At 42.1% G+C, this 27,451-nt stretch overlaps 1 protein-coding gene across 2 annotated transcripts in view; it reads left to right on the plus strand.

The window, feature by feature from the left end:
* Positions 1–3,327: 3,327 nt before the first annotated feature.
* The window catches only part of TEX2 (testis expressed 2), a 68,311-nt gene continuing 44,187 nt past the window's right edge, over positions 3,328–27,451 (plus strand). For both annotated transcript variants that reach the window (XM_060253492.1, XM_060253493.1), the window contains exons 1-3: positions 3,328–4,955; positions 21,807–22,007; positions 24,883–25,219. In XM_060253492.1, coding sequence (XP_060109475.1) covers positions 3,345–4,955; positions 21,807–22,007; positions 24,883–25,219 — 2,149 coding nt within the window. In that variant the 5' untranslated portion in view covers positions 3,328–3,344. The remainder of the gene's footprint in view (positions 4,956–21,806; positions 22,008–24,882; positions 25,220–27,451) is intronic.

The raw sequence follows: 27,451 nt of genomic DNA on the forward strand, positions 1-27,451 counted from the left end.
TCCACACTGGACCCTGTTTATCATATTGGGAAGCTGGTTGGTTTTAGCCATGTGTTTTAGTTCAAAGAATAAAATTGTCTTCTAGATGCAATTATCAATTATTTTTATTATCAATTATTTAGTTAGTTTAATATATTAATTTATTAATTTTAATCTCTACTATTTATTATGTTATTAACAATATAATTATCAACATTTTTTAAAATAGTAAGAGGTGTTCAGCAGTGGAATCAGCTGCCTAGGGAGATGGTGAATTCTCCCTCACTGGCAGTCTTTAAGCAGCAGCTAGATGAACACTGCTCTAAGCCAGGGGTATCAAACATGTGGCCCAGGGGCCAAATCAGGCCCCCAAGCAACTGACTTGCCATCTGCTTCCTTCTCCGTCTCTCTTGCTTCCTTCTGTATCAGAGCTTGCTTTGCCAGGCTTGCTCAATCACACAGGAGCTACAGAGTAAAACCTTATCTTTTCCATTTGCTGAGGCTCCTCCCTTGGGGAGGAAGAGGGGGAGGAACAGCTTGCTGTGCCAGGCTCTCTCTGTTGCACAACAGAGCTACTGTGCCAAACTTCTCTTCCTTCTGTTAGCTGAGGCTCCTCCCCATCCTGGTCCCTGGAAAAGGAAGGAAAGAGCCAGAACTTCCTTTGCCCAGTTCCCTGGATTCCATGGGAGAAATACAAAGAAAGCACCTTTAAGATCAATGAGTGCTAATGTTTTAAGCATGTTTTGTTTTTGTTTTTTAAAAAATCTTTTATTGTGTTTGTGTCCTTTATAAAGTTTATATCTCTGCTACCCAATCTTAAATAAGTACACACGTGGCCCGACCCAACATGACCTAGCCCAACAAGGTCTCATTTATGTCAGATCCATCCCTCATAATAAATGAGTTCAACACCTCGGCTCTAAGCTGATCCTGCATTGAGCAGGAGGTTGGACTAAATGGCCTGTATGTCCCTTTCCAACTCTGTGATTCTATGATTCTGTTATTTGCATTTGATCTGGAAAGGAGACTTTCAGTATCATTACTGTGTAGAAGGAATGTGACCATTCCTTTTTCAAAGAGTGGCGAGTTCTGTAACATAATCTGAAGCTCATTTTATCAGACACTAAGCTTCTGCATTATCTTGGAATACAAAGCCGACAGTTCTTCACAAGGTGATTGGCTTTGACAGGACCAACATAAGTTTTTTGGTAATTACATTGTACAAGTGATCTTAATTTTGTGTGTGTGTGTGTGTGTGTGTAAAATATATGTGATGAATGAACACTTCCAAATCATTGCTATGTAAGAGATTAATGTTCAGAGGGGCCAAGTGACTTTGATTAATGAAATTCCATTTATGTCCATTAATCACCATCATTGCTTACTGCTGTCATCGCTGGGATGCATGTTACCATCCTGGTGATTATCCTGACAATGTACCTTTGCCACAGTCAGCTGAAGTGACAAATAATGCTATATCCATCTTTTAATACAATTCTGTCACTGCTTAGGATGTTCCTTCCAACCTAAAGCCTCCTCTTCTGCATAGAAATGCCTGCATTTTTTTCCCCTTCTGGCCAGTTTAACCCTCAGTGAAGAACAATAAAGTATTGACCAGAGAATTCTCCTTTTCTTTCCTCTGTTACACATCACTGGGTTGATCCTAGTAGTCAGCTGTGTTGATCTGAAGTAGTAGAACAAAATAGGAGTCAAGTTTCACCTTTAAGACCAACTTAGTTTTATTTAGAATGCAAGCTTACGTTCTGAATAAAACTAAGTTGGTCTTAAAGGTGCAACTTGACTCCTATTTTGTTATATCACTGGGTTGTTCACACTAGTAATTTTCAGAGATCCAGTTCTTTACAAGTAGTGCACCAAGCTTGTGTAAGAGGCTTGACATGCAACATGCCTTTTTTGTGTTCCTCAGGATCTCAATTATAGCATTCATCCAAGTGTTTTTAAATGCCTGGAAATCTTAGTTTGTTAGTCGCCATCAGGGCATTTTTTGGTAGAAAAAGCCCAGCAGGAACTCATTTGCATATTAGTCCACACCCCCTGACATCACCATTGTTTCACACAGGGCTTATTTGTAGAAAAAGCCCAGCACAAACTCATTTGCATATTAGACCACACCCCCTGATGCCAAGCCAGCCAGAACTGCGTTCCTGTGCCATTCCTGCTATTAAAAAAAAAAAAAGCCCATGTCACCATGATGGTTAACTTAAATTATGGTGGTGCAGCTAGCTAACTACACATATGTATTCATGTCTGTGAGGATGTGGAATGGTATAAAATAGCCTGATTTCATCAGATCTCAAAAGCTATGCTGGGTCAGTACTTGGATGGGGGACCACCACCAAGAAAGACTTTGCAGAGGAAGGCAAATGCAAACCACCTCTGCTTAACCACTTTCCTTCGGAACCTAGTGGGATTGCCTTAAATCAGCAGTGTCTTGACAGCACATCATGCTCACATTCATGTCAGTATGCTCCTCTTTCCAAAAGCTTTTCATGCTAAGTCAAAGATGCATTTTATTTTTTGTTTTGTTTTTGTGAGTGGGTTCCCATTCCTGGTCAAATATGTTGTTTGCATATGAAGTGTTGTCAAGTTGCAGCCAACTTATGACAACTTCATAGCATTTTTGACGCAGGAGACTAACACAAGTGATGTGGTCTTGCCTTCCTCTGCATAGCAACCATGGAATTCCTTGGTGGTCTCCCATCCATATACCAACCATGGCTGACCCTGCTTAGCTTCTGCAAGCTTACAAGATCAGGCTATTGGGGGCCATCAAGGTCAAATATCTTAGGTATACTCAGGGCTTTTTTTGTAGCAAGAACTCCTTTGCATATGAGGCCACACACCCCTGATGTAGCCAATCCTCCAAGAGCTTACAGGGCTCTTAGTACAGGGCCTACTGTAAGCTCCAGGAGGATTGGCTACATCAGGTGGGTGTGGTCTAATATGCAAAGGAATTCCTGCTACAATAAAAGCCCTGGGTGTATTTATATTCCTTGATGTGTTATGATGACTGCTTGCTTAGCTACTTTCCTTTCTGTTTTTCATTCACCCTGAGCATGGGAAGCATATGGGCTGAAGAAGTCAGGAATGTAGGCCTGAATTCTAATAGAGAATGATTTATCTCTTGTCTTCATTAACTACCTTCTGGTTACTAGAACAGTTTTCTGACATAGTCAGAGTAAGTGATGACAAAGGCTTGTATTTTCTTTTGGCTACTCCTTTCAGATAAACAGATACTTGTGTGTGGTGTTCAAAAACTTTTGAACTAATTTAAGCAGTCTTTCTGCCTCAGTCTAATTGTGTTTGGCTTCCTCTTCACAGACCCTGCATCTCTGGGACCTGCAATGACAAGTCTGAACAGTAGCCATGCAGCGAAAACTGGTGAAATGTCTTCAAAGCAGCCAGCGCCAAAAGTGCAGGTTCAGCGATCTGTCTCCCGAGAAACCATCACCATTCATTTCTCGGCATTTGGGAAGGAGGAAGAGGAGGAGGAGGAAGAATTTAAGGATTTTCCCACTGTGGCACTGGATGACCAAAGCATTGTAACAGCACTTGAAGCTAAGGAAGACCTATGCTTTGATCATGGTGACCATGACTCTTCTGGTCCCTCTACCTCGCTTAACATCACTGCATCCCCACTTGCCTCCTCTCCCACTGCCATGCCAACTGCAAAGCCATTGGAGTCTTCAGCATCCCAAGTATTCAGTGCAGTGCCATTAGCCCTCTCATCCTCTTCACATTTGTGTCATACCGCTAGCCCATCTGGCATTGCGTTGCCTTCAGAACTGAGAACCAGCTTATCATCATCTCCGTTGTCTTCTCCTTCCAAGCCACTTGTTTTGTCTAGTGCGCCATCCACTGTTACTAGCTCAAAGCCTTTCATGAGCTTAGTGAAGTCTCTCTCAACAGAAGTAGAACCAAAAGAACCCACTCCACCTACAAGACATAGACACTTAATGAAAACTATAGTGAAGTCTCTGTCTACGGACACTTCTAAACAGGAGTCTGAAAGTGCGCCCAGCAGACCACCTGACTCTAAGCTGAATTTGCACTTGTTCAAGCAGTTTACCCAACCACGGAGTACTGGCGGTGATTCCAAAACTGCCCCCTCATCCCCCTTAACATCTCCTTCAGATACTCGATCTTTTTTTAAAGTACCTGAAATGGAGGCCAAAATTGAGGACACTAAAAGACGCCTCTCAGAAGTAATTTATGAGCCTTTTCAGCTCCTCAGTAAAATAATGGGTGATGAGAGTAGTAGCCACAGGCCCAAAGCCTTATCATCAAGTGCTTCAGAACTGTCCAATCTTTCCAGCTTGAATGGCCATCTGGAAAGCAATAACAACTATAGCATTAAGGAGGAGGAGTACGATTCAGAAGGGGACTTCTATGGAAGTGATTCCCACATAAGTAAGGGTAGCAAACAGGCCCAAGCAGTCGAAGAGCATGGAAAAGAGACTGAAACTAAAAGTTCTCCGTTATTAAGCACAAAGGACTTCAATTCAAAGGCATCCCTGGTACTGGAAAGATGTTCTCTGTCTGCCTTGGCAAGCAAAGATGATGAAGAGTTCTGTGAACTGTACTCTGAGGACTTCTGTGTGATAGAGGATGAGAGCAAAGCTGACAGACAGTTGGAAAGTTCACTGAAGATGGAGATGCCCGAGGAGAGCTCTACATCTTTCAATAGTGAAGGTGAAATTCAAGTACATGTGCAACAGGTTGACCTTCCAATGAAGACATTGTACTTTCTCACAATGTTGATCTATGCTTACCTTATAGTCCCTCTCCCTAGTTACTTCAGTGGACTCTTCTTGGGAGTTGCCATTGGATTTATGATTGCTGTCTTTGTTGTTTGGCTTTTTACACCAAGTGCTAGGTATAACAGACTTCATACATATGGAACTAGGCAGCTGAGTACAGAACCTCTGGACATCAAAGAGCCTGAGATATTGAAGGTGAGTTCCTGCTTTCTTTATTTTTCATATCTGTGTATACTTGTTTTGTGTAATAATGTCCTTAGATGAAACTGTGCCAGAGGCCAATTCTTATGGGAATGCAATGCACCAGTATGTGGATGGGTAAGAATTGCTTCAGAAGATGCACCCTGAAGCAGTGGGACAGTCGCTTCATTTGCTTAAGTTGCCAACTGGGTTTCAGAAAGTTTTCTTATTGCACATTCTGTGGCATTATTGAAGGGTCACAGTGGGCAGGTTGGTTCCCTGAGAAATTTGTCAGGTGGTCAGATGCCTGCTTCAACATGTGTATTTTGCAACTCAGATGAAATCGTATGAATCCTAACCAAAAAGGATGATGAATGTGTGTGTATGTGTGTTGGAACTCTCTGTCTGGGACAATGATGCTCTGTGTTCTTGATGCTTGGTGGAGGAGCACAGTGGGAGGGCTTCTAGTGTCCTGGCCCCACTGATGAATGTCCTGATGGCACTTGTGTTTTTTTGGCCACTGTTGAAATAACTCATTGGCTGTTCTCTTTGCAGCCTGTGAAGCTCCTAACTTTACACACGATCTACATCTTACAGTGCCTGCATGTCATAATAAGTGACACAGTGTTGGACTGGATGGGCCATTGGCCTGATCAAACATGGCTTCTCTTATGTTTTTATGTTCTCTTATGTGTGTTTTAGAGGGTGAAGGGTGGGGTTGATACAGAAAGATAAAAATGCAATACAAGCATGAGTGCAGGAAGGATTCAAGCAACTCTGTTCAGCTCGTACTTGTGCACTGGTAGATTGCATGGCCACTGGTGTAATGTTGACAGTGCAAGATGATGTCCGCTTTGAGAATGGTGTCTTTTCAGAAGACAATTTCCAAGTGCATTGTTGCTTAAACAAGGTGTTTAAAAATATATTTAAAACAATATGTTCAATTTTTAAAAAAAGAGTATCCTGCATTGTATTGCATCCTTGCTTTATCCTGTGTGACTCTTTAAATTGTGACTGAAACCTACAGCTTAATAAACAAGTAAATAATAACATTGGTTTAAGTAGACTTTTCAAAAATAGTCTTTCATGTTAAATATCCAGATTTCCTTCTGTTAGTCCAATACTGCTAGTGAATATATTTTTTAAGTTTCACTCTCATCCTTCCTGTACTTTTTCAGTACAAAGCCTTATCAGTAGCACTCCTCCTGACTGTTGGGTTATAAAGTCTCTTTCTGCCCACAAATGACCTTTGCTCTCCAACAACCCTGCTGGAACCCATGTATTTTCATGGTGATACATTGAGCCCTGTCTGTTCTTAAGAAAAAATGATAAAAACACATTCTAACCCATGCACTAAATTCATCCTTACTGGTTGGGTGTGTGTGTGTGTGTGTGATTCTTCTGGTTCAGTCTGTGGCCAGTTAGAACACAAACTGCTTCAAAAAGAAACATTATGGCATGCATTTAGTTACTGTGAAGACCAACAGAGCCTGTATCCAAACTGTGTCCTCTTTGCATGTTGCATTTAAAACTTAGTGCTACCCCCAAACCAGGGATTGTGTGCCACTTTCCACTTTTATATTATGTCACAGTGCATGTTAGATTTCTTACTGTCCTTCAGTGAAGAAGTTAGTCTCTCTCGGCTTGGCTTCGCGAACGAAGATTTAAGAAGGGTGCAGTAGTCCACGTCTGCTGCAGGCTTGCTGGTGGCTGACAAGACCAATGCGGGACAGGCAGGTCCGGCCACAGTGGCTGCAGGGAAAAGTCTGATTTAGGGTTGGTGCTGTAGCAGTGCGATTCTTCCTCAATCTCCTTTTGTCCTCAAGACCAGCTATGCATGCGTTCTCAAAAGAAGAGACAGCCTGGTGGATGGTGTGCCTCCATGCTTTGCGATCTGAGGCTAAGTCAGACCACTGGTGATGGTTGATGCGACAGGTGCCAAGGGATTTCTTCAAGGAGTCCTTGTACCTCTTCTTTGGTGCCCCTCTATTTCGATGGCCGGTGGAGAGTTCGCCATACAGGGCAATCTTGGGAAGGCGGTGGTTTTCCATCCTAGAAATATGCCCTGCCCAGCGCAGCTGCATCTTCAACAGTAGTGCCTCGATGCTGGTAACCTCCGCCCGCTTGAGAACTTCAGTGTTGGTGTTAGTGAAGAAGTTAGTGTTGGTGAAGAAGTTAGTGCAGTATTAATAAAGGATAATAGTGTTATAGCCCAACAGATGTGTGCATGATACATGCATGTGTTGTAAAACTGTATTTGCGCAAAACTTTTGTGTGAATGGGTACCCAGATCTTTATCCCGTTTGTCAGGAGGCAGTAAAATTATGGAGAGTGGCTATACTTTTATGTACTTTAACCTACATAGGCTGCAATCAGACATGCAGTTTGATTCATTGTGGCCCTGCTTCTAATTGATCCAGGGGATTTTTTTTTAATGGTGACTTTTGATCAGACATCCCCTCTCAACCCACTTCAATGTGCTTTCATCTTGTGGTTGATTGATCAGATGTGGGAGCTACAGAGTGGTGCGGTGGACATTTAAAAAAAATCATTTGTATTTTGAGCATGCGCATAAGCACTTATGAAAAGCAGTACTTCAAACTCCTGGCAGAATGGTGGCACCTGGTGGCCCGTGGGATTACTGGAGGAGGCTGCTGGGATACGTAGTTCAATATGGGAGAAGTGTTTCTGAAACTGTGCTTTTGATATATTTAACATTTCAAACATTTCAAAGCCGAGGGGCGGGAGATAGATTTTTGAGAAGTGCCTGTGTGTGAGAGAAAGACAGAGAGAGAGTGTGAATATGCATTTATGCATACCTCATCAACTACCTCACACACACAGCTGCCTTAGTTCAGGGAAGGGACAGGCAAGGTGGCAGCTCTGGAGGGAGTAGGGGGCTGTCTCCAGTTCAGCTGGGGGAGAGAAGGGTGAATGGAGTAGGTGGGGGAGGAGCAATAAAATGCACAAGTAGTGCTTTGTGGTGCATAGCTGCTTATGAGCACATCATAGCTTAGGGGGAAATGGTGGTGAAACAGGAAGTGATCTCTCTGGCTTCCAAAAGGCTTCACGCTTCAAGAGAGTGATCAGACATCCACATAAGCACTGTGAAACTGGTAGGATCTGAAAGTCCGGGGTGAGCACAGGAGGCTGTCAACTTCAGGACAGGAGCTGGATGTTGCTGTCGGATCAAGCACTTTAAATCCATTCAGGAGGAGCAAAGACAACAGATCAAAGTGCTCATCTGATCGCACGAATCTCCTGTGATTATTATATTTGTTAGAAATTTCCTTATTGTAAATATTTTCTTTAATGGCAAAGAACTTTGCAAGCAAAGGAATGAACTTAACTTTGTGTACTAAAGTTAAATGCTGGGGTTCTTAACTTATGAAGAGGCTTAGCTTCCCTCCCCTTCACTGGAGGAATTTTCCACTCCTGCCTAAGATTGATTCCTAAGAGGGTTTTTGCCTTGGTGTATGTGGCAACCACACAATGTAATGTATTGTTCAATGTTCCGCATGTTTATGTGAAGAGGGCTTTCTGTATCCAGGCAAAAAGTGTTCTTCAAACACTTTTAAGAAGCTGTTCTGGGTGAAGCTTAGCTTTCAGAAACAGTATTGTCCTACTGATGAATCTGAAGCTTTATTCATCTTAGAGTACCAAAAGAATGTTTGGGGTAATACTTTTGCTAACATCTCCCTGTTCTAAGGAGTGAAAGTTGACTCCTGTCTAATGTACCTGGCTTGCAATTTTTGGAGGGTAACTAGGCCCTGCATGTGGAGAATTTATCTAATTTATGAAGATATGAAAGAATTACATTCTGTCTGCTGTTTCAGCTCTGATTTCCTTCATTATTTCCTTCTGATTGCTTGAGAAATCACTAGGAACCAGACTTGACTTGACCTGGACAGCTGTGCTTGTTCACACAGCTGCTTCTTCCACAGGGCATTTTTAAAATAAATGTAATAGGTGTCTATTTTCAAATAAATTCAAATAATTTACATGTGGAAGAGTCTTTACCACATTCAAGCTATTGATATTTGGCTTACAGCAAAATTCTTAATGTACTGTACAGGGAGAGAGATTTTGTGAAGAAGTTTTTCATAGTTTATAAGAACCCTACATTACAGTGTAATGGACTTCTGTGTTCTACTGTCTCTAGGCTTTTCTGTGCAAGTAATAAGGCTGCACAGTACAAGATGGTTTCAGAAATGTGGATAAATGCTCAGTAGTTGTGGTCTTTTCTGCTGTATATAGCATATTGTAAACAGGATCCTACTATGTACTTTCTGTAGCACTTAATGTGTCATGTTAACACTTACGCTATGCTCCTGTTCTTTCTAGTGGTTCCAGTCTTCTAATATCCTAATACATTAATTATTGAATATTCCATTTTGTTGATTGTACTGACTCACTATGTGTAATCTGCCTTGACACCATGTGAGAAAGGCGAACTATAAATAACATTTTTTAAAAAATAGTAATTTTGACTACATTTTCAGACCTCTAATATCTCAGTGGCATCAAATCTGAATTTACATTCTTGGTTCACTGATTAAATTTTGCTGCTGTGATCTTTGAAGTGTATGAAAGTTAGAACTTGATGTCCATTTGGATGCACTATTGCTTGAAAATGTCTCACGTATTCATATAAAGTGCGTGTGAAAGAGAGAGATGGAGATCTTTTAACATGAAAAGTATAATGCTGCTGAGGAGAACATGTCTCTCCTCAGGTTTTATTGACCCTGGCCCTTTTCTTCTTGGAAGGTTGACTTCTGGTACTGGAATGAAACCAAAGTCCAGTAGCACCTTAAAGAGTAACATCATTCATTCAGTATGAGCCTTCATGAGTCACAGTTCGCTCCTCCAGTCTTGAAGAAAATGTCTCTGAAGCAACTGAGTGGAAACAACAGCTCCCCTCACCCAGGCAAGCATCGCATTTGATGTTAAAACTACCTTCATGATCTTTGCTTCATGTATCAGTGAGGCAGACAAATGAAGAAACAAACACAGCCTTCTTCCTTCATGTCTAGTTTGGCCCTGGGTTAAAGCACAGATCACAGTTCTTACTAGAAATTACTTGACACAGAAGTGACACTTTTTGTTTATCCTATTGATTGTATTCGCATAACACTCAGTGTCTCCTTGAGCAGGTTTCTCAGGGAGATCTGCATCATTTTGCATGATTCATGCATTCACGCGCCGTGGGGAGTAATCCACCCACATCCACAGAGAGTATACTTAACTGCAAGGCATTACACAACACTGTCTTAAGCTTCACTGTAGTGATAAAGAAACCTGAGACAGTATAATAGCATTCATCATCATCCTTTGCAGTTCCACATGGTTTTCTAGCTAGCTTAGTAACAAAGCAGGAGAAATCTCTCCCAACTGGAGACGTTGGAGGCTGTGCTCCAGGGAGGATCTCCACATTCTCCCTCAGTTCTCTCTTTACCACCACTGGAGTAGAAACTTCTTAGTTAGCTCCTCATTGTTTTCTCTCAAAAAAGATGTTGTTGTTTAAGAAGTGTTCTTGTTCTATGAAGATGACCCAAAAAGATGAGTACTCCATTTGTTTGCTGTATTTGGGTGAGAGCCATAACATACCGGCATATAAAATCTGTCAGCAGTTTTCCCCCAAAGTCAGGGCCGACTCTGTCTAAAAGCTGCTTTGTGGTAAAAGGCTCTCTCCACACTGGCTAACCTGGCAGTAAAAACATGTGCCCTAGAACGACAGTGTGTTTTCTCAGCACCCAAACTGGTCTCCAGCTGCACTTCTTTTCTTCCTTCAGTGGTCTTGACTCACTCAGTTCCAAGGTCAGACCTGAATTGAAAATGTTCTGAACAGGTCATCTTTAGAACCACCACCAAGAAACACAGATTGAAGTTGGCACATAAGTTGTAATCAGGTTCTGTGAATCTGGCAAAACACCTGACACTGAGAGAACTGGATCTGAAAGAACTGGCTCCAAAGACAGGTATAAAGGTTAGAGGATGCACTACATGTACTCCATCTCCCATTTGCCTATCATCAGCTTGGTCCCCACCGGTACATAACCTAGCACCAGCAGTCAAGACACCTGCAGCTCACATCCCAAGCTTCCCAGTGGGCTCCTTTGGGACCATTGCAACAATATTGCAGTCATCCTCCTCAGTGTCATCCAGGATGGTTGGAACTGTCAGAACTATTCATGGAACCATTGGACCAGGTGATGGAACAGTCACAGACACCTGTGTACGGTAACCCCCATTCAGAACCCAGGCTTCTGAAGATGAAGATTTCAGGTTCATAGTCAGCTCTGGAGTGGCTTTAGAACCATCCCCTGATTGACACCGCTGGGGACTGTGATCTGGTATCACTTAGTAAGGACTTATGCCTTTACTCAGAATAGGTGGTGTGGATGGCACAATCATTAGACATACAGATCACATCTACAGAATCTAAACCCTGAGTCAAGATTCTGGGTCAGCTCTGTCCTGATTCTCAAGGAGCTGTAGGCTTTCATCTTCTAGAAGGAATTCTTGAAATGGCAAATGCTATTTGGGAAAAACTATCTCTGCCACGTCATGAAAGGAAGAAAGTATGTATAGGGTTCAGTAGGAGGCCTGTCCCTTCCTTTTTACCCACACTCCTCCATCCTCTTTAATAGCAGAGGAGATGCAGGCCAAGCAGACAGCTGGTTCTTATTCCACTCCAGCTGATAAAGAGGGTAGAAAAGATGATGCCTTAAGTCACAAAGTTTATGCTGCATCATCATTAAACAAGCTATATTTTCTGTGGGAGAAGATTGCCGCCTGTTTAGATCAGCTGCCTGATGATAAGAAGTCCTTAGCCAAAGTCATCCAACAGAATTGCTTAGACTATCAAAGCAACAGTTGAATGCAGGCAAGAATGCAGCAGATGCTTCAGTTTGCACAGAGGCCTCAGCTGTAATTCTGAGAAGACATGCTTGGCTGAGGTCAACTGCTCTCCCTCCTGAAATGTGCACTCAGGTGGAAGACTTGCCTTTCTAGGGCTCTTGGCTCTTCTCGTCAAAGTCTGATGATTTCCTGCAACAAATCAATAAAAATCAACAAACAGCTTGCTTCTTTGGAATAACCCCATCACAGGCTCCTCCATTCAGGCCTAAGTATCAGACATGGTTCCAGACATCCTACCAGAGCTTCCATCATTCCTACCATCAGCAGACTTACCAGTATCCTCAACAAAGATCTTCCTTGCAACCTTCTCAAACACAAGGTTCCAAGTCTAGTCCTTTTCAACACCAGATTTCAAAAAAACATATACAGGCTTCCAAGCCTTCCTTCTAACTAGTGCCAGATGACAGCTATCTTCACCCCTCTTTCCAGGATGGTTTGTCCAAGTAGCACAGAGTAGCACATTACCTCTGATTCCTGGATGTTTTCTATTGTTGAAAATGCCTACCGTTTAGAGTTCACCTACTTACATCCAATGATAACAAAGCAGTTAACAGTGTTTTCCCAGAGTTGATTACCAAGTTAAAGGTTCTGTTGGCAAAGAGTGTGGTTCAAAGTTTAAGCCCCTCTGCTTCAGTGTTTGGTTATTACTCCAGATTTTTCCTGGTTAATAAAAAAGATAGTGGTTTGCGCCCTACTCTGGATCTGAGAGGTCTCAGTTTCTTCCTCAATGTATGTAAATTCAGAATGGTTTTCCTGTTATTTTCACAATTGCTCAGCCTGGGAAATTGGTTCACAGTCTTGGATCTCCAATATGCTTATTTACATATTTCCATGCATGTGGATTATAGGAAGTATTTATGGTTCTTAGTTCAAGGTACCCCTTATGAGTTTACCAAGTGTTTACCAAGTGTATGTCAGTAGTAGTTGCCCATTTAAGATATAAAGGATGCTCTGTCTTCCCCTACTTAGACAATTGGCTGCCTCTTCTGCTCTAGAGGTCCAGAGACATTTGTCATGGGCCTTACAAACTTTCCAAAAGCTTGGCTTACAGATAAATTGGAAAAAGTCTAACCTAATTCCTTGCCAACAACCATCCTTTATTGGGGCTAGGCTGGATTCTGTTGCGGCTGGAGTATTCTTGCCAGAAGACAAGGCCTTATCTATTAAATGCATGGTTGGGCAATTTATGTTTAATTACTTACAGAAAGCTATCACTAGCCAAGGATCATTGGGTCTAATGGCTTTGGCTGTCTTCATGGTTCCCTTTGCCTGCCTGAAAATACAACAATTACAGAATTGCTTCATAAGATTGTTTATTCCCCATGCTACATTCTCAGAACCACCATTTTTCTATCTCTAGGGCAATCCTGAAAGAATTACAGTGGTGACCCTCAACTCAAACTTACTGACGGGGAGTTCCCTTTGGTTCCCAATCTTCTCAAATCCAAGTTACTGCAGGTGCTTCCCTCTCAGGCTGAGGTGCCCACTATTGTGATAGATATATCAGTGACATATGGTCCAGAACTCAATGAAGCCGACATATTAACCTGTCATAACTGAGAGCAATTCATTATGCCCTTAACTCTTTTTCAGCTCTGCTGCATGGAAGGGTGTTCCAAGCTCAGACTAACAACATCACAACAATGTTTTGCATAAACGGGGGTACCGCCTCCCTCCCTTTGTGTTAGGAAGCCACTGCCATTTAGGAATGGGCAATTGCAAACCGCATGTCCCTCCAAGCCATTCTTATTGACATCTTGGAAAATACCACTGCAGATAAACTCGGCAGATTAGTAAAATCCACTCATGAGTGGTCTATTAAGATTATATCTACCCCATTTTTGTAAGATGGGGTTTCTTCACAGTGGACCTTTTAAGCTCCCCTTTTTTGCTCTAGAGCTGGCACAGATCCACTTTCTCTATGGGATGTCTTTCAGTTAACTTGGAATCACACTCTATTCTATACCTCCCCCACCCCCCGTCCGTAATCAGGAGAGTTGTTGCCAAATTGGTCACAGACGACTCCCATTGCATGCTGGTCACTCCCTTCTGGCTGAGGCAGATTTGGTTCCAGGTTCTCCTACAGAAGTCAAAAGGCAGGTTTATCCACCTCCCTCAGGTACTGGATCTACTGATTGTAAAGGACACCCCCCCATCCAGGGGTTGAAAACCTACACCTAACTGCTTGGATGCTGAAACCAGAGATCAATCCTTTTCCGACTCTGTAATTAATATTCTTATTAATGCTTGCAAACCCTTGACTAGGATTTCCTATACCTATTAATGGAAACATTTCCTACACTGGTTGGGAAATAGGTGTTACCGGTCACCTGTCCATTGTCTCTAGTATTAGATTACTATTGTTACTGAAAGACTCTGGACTATCAGATTTATCTATTAAGGTCCATTTGGCAGTGATTTCTGCTTTCCATGCCCCTATAGTGGGAAAATCCCTCTTTTCACATGAGATTTTTAAAAGATTCCTCAAGGGTCTAAACAATTTGTGCCCAGCCAGGGCTCCCATTGTGCCACAGTGGTCTCTGTCATTAGTTCTGACACACCTAATGCAACCTCTCTTTGAACTGTTGGCCACTTGCCCTCCAGAGCATCTCTCTTTCAAAGTTTCCTTCCTGATAGCCATTACATCTGCAAGGAAAGTAGGGAAAATTACAGCACTTAGAGCTGATTACCCTTTTATAAAGTTTCGCAACCACAGGGTAGTGCTAAGACCCAACATTCATTTTTTACCTAAGGTTGTTTCCTGATTTGACCTTAGCCAAAATATTTCACTTCCCAACTTTTCCCTGCACCCATCTTTTCAGGCAGAAAAAATACTACAGATATTAGATGCAAAACATGCCTTACTGTTTTGTTTAAAGAGAACAAGTGAATTCAGGAAGCCTCCACAATTACCTGTCTGTTTTGACAGTTCTTCTAAAGGAAAGGCCATGTCAACCCAGATAATATTTAGGTGGATTGTCTCTACTGTCAAAAAAGCCTATGAGCAGGCATCCATTCAAGATCCATTACATATCCAAGCATACTAAAAAAGGTCTTAATCAGTGCCTGCCACTTTTTGATGAGGGATCCTGTTGACTGAAGAGTCCAAGGCAGCCACCTGGTCATCTGCAGACACTTTCATTAGAAGTGCTCTGTAGACGTTAATACAAGAAGGGAGACATCAGGAGGGGCAGCAGTCTTGCATTCTGTTTTCCAGTGAATCACTCACCCCACCACCTGTTAAAGTCAGCTTGTTAGTCTCTCATGTGGGACTGCAGAGGACGATGATGAAAACAGTGTTGCACTTAAGTGTAACTGTTGTTCATCGAGTTATCACTGTGTAGGCATACATCCCTCCCTCCTACCCCACTGTGAACTATTTCTCTGCTGTAAAAAAATTATCTCTGGCTTATAGTGACAGCTCAGGAGAACTGAGGGAAAGTGTGGAGCCCCTCCTTGGAGCACATGACTGTCAAGTGGGAAAACAAAGCCAGCTGAGGTGATAGTGCCATGCTCAACAGACTGCTGTCTTAATTCCAGCAGTGTCCCAGGAACCACTGGAATCCAGAATGCTACGAAATTATTGGTTCTACAAGTGCAAGGAGATCCCAGGCCCCTCCTTCTTACCTCCTTACATTCCCTCTATCCCAGCAGGGAAGTGGGTACTGAAATTTTACTGCCATCTTGGACTGTGTTCTGTTTTCACTGTTGAAACTGTATTTTAATGTTTCTACTTTTATTTTATTGTATTACTCTGATGTACCCTGCTCTCATGGAAGGGCAGCCAATACATGTAATTTAATTAATAAATAATTTTAGACTTGTTCTCAAACAGCACGCACGCACACACTGCTTCAGTGTAACATAAAATATTGCATTTTGAAACTGAGGAGTGTTTCAAAAACAGTTTACGCTACGGCCTAGGGAACATTTGTTCAAAAGAATCGACGTTCTTGACTAGTAATAATAATAATAATTTTTATTTATATCCCGCCCTCCCCGCCAAGGCAGGCTCAGGGCGGCTCACAGACATGGAAAGTGCCATGATTACAACAATACATTATATAATAAAACACATTAAAATACATTAAATAAATAAATAAATAAATAAAAACCATTACAATTAAGGTGCTATAATGCAAAACATATCAGATGTATATCGGATGGCTGGATGTTATTTCAGGATTCAGTCTTGAAGGCCATTTGAAAGAGGATGGTTTTGCAGGCCCTGCGGAACTGATTATAGTCCTGTAGGGCTCGAACCTCTGCTGGTAATTGGTTCCACCAGTGAGGAGCCGTTACTGAGAAGGCCTGCTCTCGGGTTGTTTTCAATTTGGCCTCCCTAGGTCCAGGGATTTTTAAAAGATTAGACCTGCTACATACATCTAAGTAGCTCTTTTGGGTTCCTCAGAAGCATATCAGAAATGCATCAGTGAAAAAATCATTATAACTGGCAGGTTTTGCTAGAATGACTGGAACATCTTTTCCTCTGCAGTGCAATGACTATCTGGTGGTACTTAGAATGTTCTCTCAGTTTTTAAAATTTTGGTGGTGCAGGAGGCCTGGACAGTGCTGGGGACACTAAGAGCATTCCTGGAGTAGCTTCATGATCCTCCCCAGTGTACTAAGACCCGGGGTAAACACTTGGGGATTCTCCAGTAGTGGTAGAAGAAGGAGCTGGTTTTTATACCCTGCTTTTCTCTACCCCAAGGAGTCTCAAAGTGGCTTACAGTCTCCTTCCCTTCCTCTCTCCACAACAGGCACCTTGTAAGGTAGGTAGAGCTGACAGAATTGTGAGAGAACTGTGGCTGGCCCAAGGTCACTGAGCAGGCTTCATGTAGAGAAGATAGGAATCAAACCCAGTTCTCCAGATTAGATAGAATCTGCTTCTGTTAACCACTACACCCCACTGGCTCTCAGTAGATTTATATGGGGAGAGTTTGTCTCCTTGTTTCAGTGGGTTTAAACATACAGGAGAGTAGACTTCTTGACTTCCTAATACTTAGAAATGCAAGACAAATTAAGTTGCTTTGTACCTAAGAAGGCTGCTTCAAATTAAAACTACCTCACCTCTTACCCAGTTCAATCTTTGTGCATATGATGGATGCATCATGCCAGCATGTCTCTCTATACTTGTACAGTCAGAGTGCAAAACACTGGGGCCAAAACTGGAATCTCCAATCCAGTGTCTTCACAACTCCCAGATTCGTGCAATAAATGACTGTGCATTTTAATTGAATTTTATATTTTAAACTATATTTTAATTATTTAGATGTTTATGTTTGTTGCCTTGTAGCCCTAATTGGATGGAAAGGCAGCATAAAAATGTTTTAAGTAAATTCCCCATGTGGAGCAGATGTTAAGTTATAGCTTAATGGTTTCATGGTACCCAGGAGATAGGCAAATGGCCCTTTTGGGTAGATAATTGCTGTGTCAGAATGGCTTTTGTAAGTAAGACACAGAAGGGCAGGGGTGGTCAAACTGGCTTGGGAGCCAAATGTGGCTCTTTCTCACACATTGTTGAGGTGGAACTTAATGCAAGCGTACTCTCAAGCATGCGTAGTATCGGAACCTCAGCCAGCTTCTGAGCACTGACCCATTGGTAGGTGACTGTTTCTGCTATGTGCAAAGGGAGAAAGGAGGGGGAAATAGGCAGGCTTGCAAGCTCTTCCCCTCTACTACAGAGCTTGCCTGGAGACCTAGAGCCGGGAAAGAGAGTGCAAGAACTGAGGGAGAAATGTGAGCGCATGGGGGAAGGAAGCAGTTGTCCATGCCACTGAATCCAGCTGGACACACACTCAGGAGTCTCTCCCTTCCTTGCTGGATGAATAGAGTGACCTGAACACAGCCACTGCCAAGAAGAGCAGTGAGTGAGGAAAGGAATACAAGAAAATGAGCACCAGTGGTAGCTGTTGGCTTGGTGAGTGGTGGCAGTGGCAGAACTGTGGGGAGGGCTGTCCTCATCCTTTCTCTGTGAGGTGCACTGTGCTGGCCAATGGCAGGCCCTGTGGGCTAGCCAAGTGAACTGTAGCACTGATAGAAGAGACTTGCCTCCCTCCCTTGGCCAGCCAGCCAGTGCAAACCTGGTAGCTAGGAACTGTGGCTGTATGAAAGCCAGCCAGGCCTCATTTTGGGCAGGAGTTCACAGGAGTGGAGCTCTGGAACCTCTAAATTTTATTGTGCTCTTTCTTTCTTACCTCCCCCCTTCCCAATACTTGCTTCTGAGTTCCATTGTTCAAACCCCCTGTGAGAATTTTGCTGAACTCCAAGATTTGACAAACTTTTTAATATTTTTCACCTCAAAAAATAGGAAAATAACCAAAACATATAAAGCAGACAGATGGAAATCTTCCTCATGCCACTGTGGCCACATAGGAGAAAGTAATTTAAAAAGTATGATGGGAGTAAGGTTTTATTATGACAATTATAATTCAAGAGACATTTTAATGTAGATTCTGAGCTGATATAATTTAGTACACCTTCCAGTGATGTCAGGGGTGTGTGGCATATGCAAATGAGTTGCGCTAATGAAGAAGAAGAAGATATTGGATTTATATCCCGCCCTCCACTCCGAAAAGTCTCAGAGCGGCTCACAATCTCCTTTACCTTCCTCCCCCACAACAGACACCCTGTGAGGTGGGTGGGGCTGGAAAGGGCTCTCCCAGCAGCTGCCCTTTCAAGGACAACCTCTGCCAGAGCTATGGCTGACCCAAGGCCATGCCAGCAGGTGCAAGTGGAGGAGTGGGGAATCAAACCCGGTTCTCCCAGATAAGAGTCCACAAACTTAACCACTACACCAAACTGAGCTCTGGGACCTCTTTTTCTACTAAATGACCCCTGATGAGAACCATAGTCGCCTAATAGGTTAGTGGGCCTGCTAAGCTTGGGGGAACTGCTGCATCCTCCTCCTTGTTGGGCTTTAGAAATAAGCGGGTTAACTAGTCTCCAGCCAGGTTCTGGGCAGCTGCAGAAGTGGTGGTGAAGTCGTGGTAACAATCATCAACACCTGATAACAGATGCTTGGTCCATCACATTCTGTGGAAGTTGCTGCCATAATACGAGGGTGATGACTGCTAAGCTAGTTTAGTGAATATTTTGATTGTGCTTCTATGGCACTTTTGGCTACCTTTGAAAGTGTACACACACACTGTTATGGAAAGACTACTTTGAGCTGTAAAGTGGTGGTAAGATGTTTGATGGATTCACCTTGAGTAAAGCATCAGACAGACTGAAAAATGCTGCATAAGTGACTGTGATATCATTACACAAGGCTGTATTTATAGACACCATTATGCAAGTGAGACTGTTTCAACAAGGCTGCATTGGAACGATAGCTAAATTGTTTGTGATCTGGGGTATGCAGGCCTGTTCTTGCTACAGCTAAGCACATCTGGGGTTAGTTAGTGCTCAGGTGATCTTCCGTGAGTCTAAGGAAGGAGTCATAGTAGAACTCAAGGTGATGAAGTTCAGATAGCCAAAACTGTTTCGTTTGTGAAGAACTACCATCGCAGATGGAATGCTTCTTGGATCATGCATTCTCACCGTGCCAGTTTAGTTCGCAGTGAAGATTTTAAGGTGGGGAGTGTTTAAACGTGAAAAGAAGGTGATGGTGCCACATAGTTCTGAATATGTAGATTGGATCTAAGTTGCTATAACAGCCATTTTATATGTCAGTATTATTAATTATATTTATGCTTCATTCCTTTTGAGCTGTCCTATGAATCCTTTCTTTAGACTGTCTGCCCTCCCCCCAGAAAAAAAAAGTAGTAGTATATTGAGTCAGAACTGTTGGGATTTTAGTTACGTACCTTTTCTCATACCCAGTTTAGTATATCCTTTCTCTATTTCACTGTCTAAAAGCATTGAAGAAAATCAGGGAAGATATTTTCATAAACTCCCCTGCCACTGCTTGCTTCATGAAGGCTATCATTGCTAGGACAATCCTGAGGAAAATGTAGAGAAAATGTCCATTTATGCAATTGGTTTGGATCCAACCAACTTTTTTTTTTGTTCTATCTGTCCTCCCTTCCCTATTACTGCCCCATCACACATGGCTTTTGTCCATGCACATCCCATGATCCTCAGCATAGACTTTTTTATGGTCAAAGAGGACCCTCTCTTTTCCTTTTTCATCAGTAGAAAAACTGGCTGGATCCAACTCATCATCTGTATTTTTGAAATAGCAATTATGAAATAGCCAGAGACCTGGGGTGGGGGTGGTGGAATCCTTTGCTTGAGATCTGATTGTTCTAAGTACTAACCAGCATGTATTTTCAGTGGTACCAAAGAAATGAAGGTTCTACTTTTTTTTTTTTTTTTGAGAAACAAATGAGATTAAATTCCAGTGCAGTTAGATTGGTCTGGCAGAGTTTATTCCACTTGACTTATCACACCCTTTGCATCAGGTTTTTGGTTTAAACATAGAGCAGCAGCATGTGGTAGCTCTGTAATCTGCTCAAACTGAAATAAATGTAGGAGTATTTAATAGATCGGCCAGAGATTGGATTTTGTTTTGTGGTTGTCTGAAAAATAATCTTTTAGATGAAAAAAAATGGGCCCTTCTGTTTTGGCTTCATTTCCCATTTGTGTAAAATTATACTGTTCATGGGACGTTGTGTTGATGCTGTGGGTAAGTATGTCTTGCTTCATGTTACAGAACATTGAAGTTCTTGTAATGGATTGATGTTGCTCTTGTACACGAAAGCTTCACACCTAGAGAAGCTGCCTTGTTCTCTTCTAGGGGATAAGGAAAATTCCAAGTGAGTGCAGTGGGGAGGCTCCATGATTACACGGAGCACTCCTTAATTCTTGCAAAAATTAAAGCCCCACTGAATTCATCATCTAAACGCTAGTTTGTATGGCAATGGCAAACCACCCCATAAAAAGTCTGCTTTGAAAATGTGATGCGACGTCACCCCAGAGTCGGAAAAGACTGGTGCTTGCACAGGGGACTACCTTTTTATGTTAACCAGAATTGTGAATTCCTGTTTGCTAGTGTGCTGACCGCAAGTTTTCTATAGTATTTGAAGATACAATTAGGGGGAACAAATACACAAAGTGAGGCTCCAGGGCATTTGTGTGGCTGGAAGTATTTAAAGGGCCCTCCTGCCTGTGTTATGGTAAAAGGAACTACATAAACAGGAACCATGTTCCTAGGGAAAGGGTTCTAAGGGACCAGTGATCTGCAAGTCTCAGCCTACATTTGGCAGTTCAATAAAGCCTTTCTTATGAGCACAACTGCTTGTTAATATCCTCTTGCAATCATAAAGCTGTCCTTTCCCACTCATTTACTTGTTGACTTGTCTTCAAGGCTAGCAAGCCAGTTTCTTAGTTGCTTTACAGCACCTTGTTCCTTTTCACACAAGTGGTGCACTTTGGAAAGTTCTGTCCTGATGGTGTTCCAGTCTTCCTCAGTTCTGTAAGTGTTTCTACTCTCAAACACTATAGAAAAGATGTGGCTGCTCTGACCTGGATTGCCCAGGCAGGCCTGATCTTATCAGATCTTGGAAGCTAAGCAGGGTCAGCTCTGACTAGTACTTGGATGGGAGACCTCCTTGGAATACCAGCTGGGAGGCAGGGGCAGGCTTTATTCAGACACGTCTCTGAATATCCTCCAGGCCCCCAGTAGGGGTCAGTCACCAGAGGTCACCATGACTTCCAGGTAAGTGCATGCACACAGACACATATGCACACACAAATATTTAAAATACCAAAAGGAAAGATATGGCTGATATATCACAGAAACTCAGGGTTTGATCACTGCTATAACATATGAGAAATAATCATAATTCTGAATCTTATTCTCAGAGTAGAAAGTAGCTTGAACTTCTTCTGTCTAGGGGATAAGGAAATATTGAGGCTTTTCAGTTACTGCAGTTAGTCCTTGAATTCATTGTGAACTAAACATCATGTTTAATAACTCTGTGTGTGTGTTTTCCCCACTAGGGCTGGATGAATGAGATCTCTAACTACGATCCAGAAACCTACCACGCTACTTTGACTTACTCCGTCTTTGTGAGACTTGAAGGAAGTACCTTAAGACTTTCAAAACCCAACAAAAATATTTCCAGAAGGGCTATCTATAATGAAGCAAAGCCTGAAGTCGTCTATATTAGCCAGAAGATTTATGATCTTACAGATAGCACGGTGAGTACAGGTGAAATTTTATCCCGCATGATTGTGGGTCAACCTATGTGTTGCAGTGCAGGTGCCTGAGAGAGAAAGTAGCTGTTGAAAGACATGTATTGCTTGCAAAAATTGCATTCCCAGGTCTTGTTCACTCCCTTCTGCCAATAATATCTAGGGATGGTCAAAGCATGGTGCAATACTGCACTTTTTTCCTGTCTCCATAACTGTCAGCCATTAAAATAAGCCAGAGAAAGGCAAACTTAACAGCATGGTGATGCATGCTGAGTATCCCTAGAGGTTATGAGAGAGAAGGGAACCCACGGCTGTTGTATAAAGTGATAGCCTTGTGTTTGCCATAAAATTTAGCTTCGCCTGATTTTTAAATTGTACCTGCTTTTTACAGTACTGCTTGTCCCTATATAAAATAAGCTAAAATTATCCTGCCTTGTTTCATTTCTTTCTTCTCCCACTTGTTTGTTTTCCAAATGTAGCATTCTTTAGGGGATAGAAACAGGTTACAAATCAAGGCCAGAAATATTAGTAATTTCAGACAGCAGAACAGTGTTGAGTATGAAGTCAGGAGTAATGGTTATTCTGGATTAATTAACAGAGTATAAGAATATGATCTTGTATATGTGGCATCAGGCTTCTTTCCCCGGGTGGGCTTTGAATTAAGGAATAATTACTGGATTTCAGAATTAAAATTGAAAAAGCTTTTGTATTATGAGAACCAGGCTTGTAGAATGTTGAATCATTAAAAGAATCGAATAGACCAAATGTAATTAACAGTTATCCCATAGTAACGTTGAAATGCGTATTGTATTAGTACATAGCAAGATTAGGTTGCTGACTTAATCACTGCTTAGGGTGCTGTGCATTGGCCTCACCTGCTCTGGTTTATCCTTACAATAACCCTGTGGGGTATATTAGGCCAAAAATTGTTAGCCTAAGGCCACCCAGCAAGCTTCACAGCAGACTAAGGATCTGAACATATCTCTCCCAGATCCTGGTTCAAAACATCGTTCAATGTGGCTGACTGCTCAAATTATTGTGAAAGTATCAAGGATCTTGCATGCAGTAACTATCTGCATTTAGCACTGGATAGGACTGCATTTACCCTGTGTGCCCATTTTGGAATGGGGATGGTGGTACTGGAAAAAACCATGCCAACTATAGGAAAGCAAAAAAACCCCAAAAAAGCAAACAGAAGAACTCCTCCTATAGAGTTTGGTTGCTGGCACCAGTTTTATCTAGCATTTCCTGCCACTGATTTCCCTATTCATCCTCTTCCTTCAGACTTACCTAGCAATAGTGTTACCCCCAAGCACTTTCTGTTACCCAAAAGGGAACTGTCTCCTGTTTTGTTGGGAGGAATTAGCAAGGAGACAGAGCTTGTGGGGGGGGGGGGGTTGTAATCTAGTGAGATCCTCCTACCAGAATTTATGGGGATCTTTCTGTTTGAGAGAACTCTTGAAATAACCAGTCCAAACTGACTACAGAAATGGGTTTTATTTGATAGAAAACAAGAGTACTAGCATACAAGATCCAATGAGAAACAAAGAGGGTAATGGGAGTATAGGCAAGGATGGGGTGATAGCTGCCTATCCAGGAGATTTGAGGTCCATTGAGGAGCAAGGCGACCAGCATCTCGGGTGTGAGGTTGGCATGTAGGATCCTTCTACCAGAATTTACTGGGATTTTTCCCTTAGAAAAGCTCTCAGAAATAAACCAGGCAGCTGCTCAACCAAGAAAAGGCTGTTTTACTGAAAGGGGAAATAATAAAATAATGTGCACATGCAGAAATAAATGCACACTGGAGACCAAACACACAGGCTAAAAGAAATATATGAAGGAACAGGAATTCAGAATAGCTTTAGGGGAATTATAGTTACTAGTCCAGAAGAGGCAGGATCTGGGGAGAAGAGCAAGACATCCACCATCTTGGGAGTACAGTTTGGATCCAAGAAAACAGACACACTGCATGGGGCAGAACATGTCCAGTTACAGGGCAAAATGCTAACTCAGGGCATGATAACATTATTCCCCTTAGGACAATATTCTGATGGGATTAGCTGGAAGTAAAACAGTGTGTTGGAAAACACTGAATAGCATCCCCAGGAACTGACAATGATCTGGAGGAACTTTTGTTATTGTGCATGAATGTAGCTAATGGTTGCTTGACAACCTGCTGTTGTTGGAAGGGGAAGCTGCCCGGTTGGCTGAAAGGTGTGAAATAGTTTCATAACTATGGTAAACAAGTCTGGAAAGGTCAGGTGGGGAAATGCTTAGTTTAAGGTGAAGCAATGTCTTTTCCTGGAGACCAATTATTGCCATTGTTTATCATCTTAAGGTGAGGACAGGGTCATTAGTGGACAAACCCATGAAAATCTATGCCCAGACATATGCCCAGACATATCTCTGGCCTGTGTTTGCTGGCATCCATTTTGTGTGACACCAGATCCATTTTGGCTCTAGTTGCAGACCAGTTAGCACCTAGAACATGTGATTTTGGGGTACTTACTAGACTGAAGGGTGCTGCTGCTTGGTCTTTCTCTATTTGGGTGCCAAGCTATTCCTTCAGTAGGAAGAGGAGCCTGGGGCTAACAATAGAAGGGTTGGCTGTGGGCCCATCTTTAATTCCCCGATGATGCAAGATAGGCCTCCCCAATCTCCAACCTTCCCTCCTGTTGGCTTCTCTCTTTGCCTCTCACTGCAAGATAAATTTTGGAAAGCTCAACCATTTCTGGGAGTGTTCTAAAAAGACTATGGAATATCAGCCCTATTCCAAATTAAGGTGGCAGTCTTCCCCGTCGCTTTTTGCAACTGGTCAATGCATAGAATTTTGTATTCCCTGGTAAGGATGACTTTGAAATTCTTACAACTTATTTTCTAGATTCATCTGGTCCCAAAAAGTTTGGCTCGCAAACGAATCTGGAATAAAAAGTATCCCATTTGCATTGAGCTTGGACGGCAAGATGATTTTATGGCTAAAGCCCAGACTGATAAAGAGACCTTGGAAGAGAAGCCACCAACAGAAAAAGCAGAACTTGGTACTGAAGAATCCAAGAAACAATCTCAGGATGGAGTGAAGTCAGCTTCTCAGAAGGATCAGGTGCTTTATCTCTTTGGAAGGACTGGTAGGGAAAAGGAAGAGTGGTTTAGGAGGTTCCTTCTGGCTTCCAAATTAAAATCTGATGGAAAGAAGCCAGTTATATGTGGAAACAAGCCAGGTAAGAAAGTTGGTATCATGTTCAAAGTTGGTATTAGAAGAGGGTTTCTCCTCTGCCTCTCTATATATTTTAAAAGTTGATAAAATTTCTTGTAGTAAGATATTCAAAATATCAGCTTTTAAATGTTGCATATTCCAAAAGGAGAATGATGTATTATGTGTATTTAAATAGAAAATGGCTGATGTGTAGTATGATGATTTTGGTTTAATCCTTCCCATTTTATAATATAAACAATTTTTAGCAATCCATGTTTTTATATCATGCATTTAACAATTAGAGTGTTGAGTAGAAATAATAGGACTTAAGGTGAAATTCTTTGACAATTTTTCACTTCCATTGTGGTGGAAAGCTTTTCCTAAACTTTTTCTGTAGTACCTGATATTCAGATGGTGGGATACATATGTGCTTACATGCTTATAGTACTTCATAGTGTTTTAGTCTAGTATCCTAAGTTAGGAGGCCTTCAAGAATGCTTCTTTTCTTGCCGCATTAATGAACCTGCCCAAGGTGGCATACAAGATAAATTATAATAAAAATAAAACATTAAAAGCTATTACATAAAATCCAGTATAATAACCTAGCCACAGTATAAAAGCCTAGACTACTGAGCACCTTAAAATAACACTTTTCAGGCTAAAAGCATGCTAAAATGGTGTTAAAAGACCAACCAAACTCTTAATTAAAAGCTTAGATTATCTTCTGATATCTGCTAATGCTTGCTTTTAAAATACTGAAATGTTTCCAGATGTTGGAGAAATATTTTTTTTAAAAAAACCAAGGGACTCCACCTGAAGGAATGCTTATGACTAAAACTGACATGAATCTAAAGTGTTCTGAAGTTATTCTGGCAAGGAACATCTAACATACTGCCTAAGATCTGTGATTTGAATAAGTAATGTGGGGAAGCCTTTAATTTTTAATAAGCCCTTTTATTGTTCTTCCAGCTTTAGGAGTCTCTTCTTCCCCTCCTTTCCCTCCCAAAAACATTTGCAGAACAAAATGTTTTTGGAGGTTTGTGGCCTTCAATATAGTGAAGTGTACTTTAAGACAGTTCAGCAATCTGATGTAGCAGTTCGGCTATAATTGAGCCATACAGCATGTAATATGGCTCAAAAATACATTCACACAAAGATGTTGAGATTCTGCAAAACAGTTAGAAATTAGAGAAGTATCCAATAGGAACTGAATTGCTCCTAGGGTTGCCAATCCCCAGTTGGGGCAGGGGTCCTCCAGTGTAGAGACCCTCCCACTGCTGCAGGTTATCAAAAAGCAGGCAGCAGGGAGGGAAATGTCCGCTGAGCATTATACCCTATGGAGACTGGTTCCCATAGGCTATAATAGAAAATTGATCTAGAAGAAGAATTGCAGATTTATACCCTGCCCTTCTCTCTGAATCAGAGTCCCAGACGGCTTACAATCTCCTTTATCTTCTCCCTCCACAACAGACACCCTGTGAGGTGGGTGGAGCTGAGAGGGCTCTCACAGCAGCTGCCCTTTCAAGGACAACCTCTGCGATAGCTATGGCTAACCCAAGGCCATTCCAGCAGCTGTAAGTGGAGGAGTGGGGAATCAAACCCGATTCTCACAGATAAGGGTCCACACACTTAACCACTACACCAAACTGGCATAAGGGTCCACACACTTAACCACTACACCAAACTGGCATAAGGGTCCACACACTTAACCACTACACCAAACTGGCATTCATCTCTGGGTATCTGGGGCTCTGGGATGGCGGGTTTTTTAGGTAGAGGCACCACATTTTCAGCATAGCATCTGGTCCCTCTCCTCAAAATTCCTCCCAAGTTTCAAAAAGTGTCCAATTCTACAAGCTCCAGAAAAGGTGCCCCCATCCGCCATGATTTCCAGTGAAAGAAAGGAACATGGTCCATTTAAATGTGATGGGTAGAATTCTCTTTGGAATTCAGTCATGTTTGTCATAACCTTGCTCCTGGCTCCACACCCAAAGTCTCCTGGGTGCACCACCAAAGATATTTCCTGAGTTGGACCTGACAACCCTAATTGCTCCACTAAATGTGGTTCCCAGTTTTTCTCCTTACTTTATATGTCTTCTTCCATATGAACTTACCCATCAATTCTGGTCATCTTTGGAGGTCTGGGTGCCCTTGCCAGGGCTGTGCAGGTAATCAGCCAAAAAGAGATGCACAGAAAAGAGCCTAAAGTAACTGAACAAAACCGTGAATAGTTACTAATGCCAATATATTAAAATAT

The sequence above is a fragment of the Heteronotia binoei genome, chromosome 13 (assembly GCF_032191835.1).
Source record: "Heteronotia binoei isolate CCM8104 ecotype False Entrance Well chromosome 13, APGP_CSIRO_Hbin_v1, whole genome shotgun sequence".
NCBI lineage: Eukaryota > Metazoa > Chordata > Lepidosauria > Squamata > Gekkonidae > Heteronotia > Heteronotia binoei.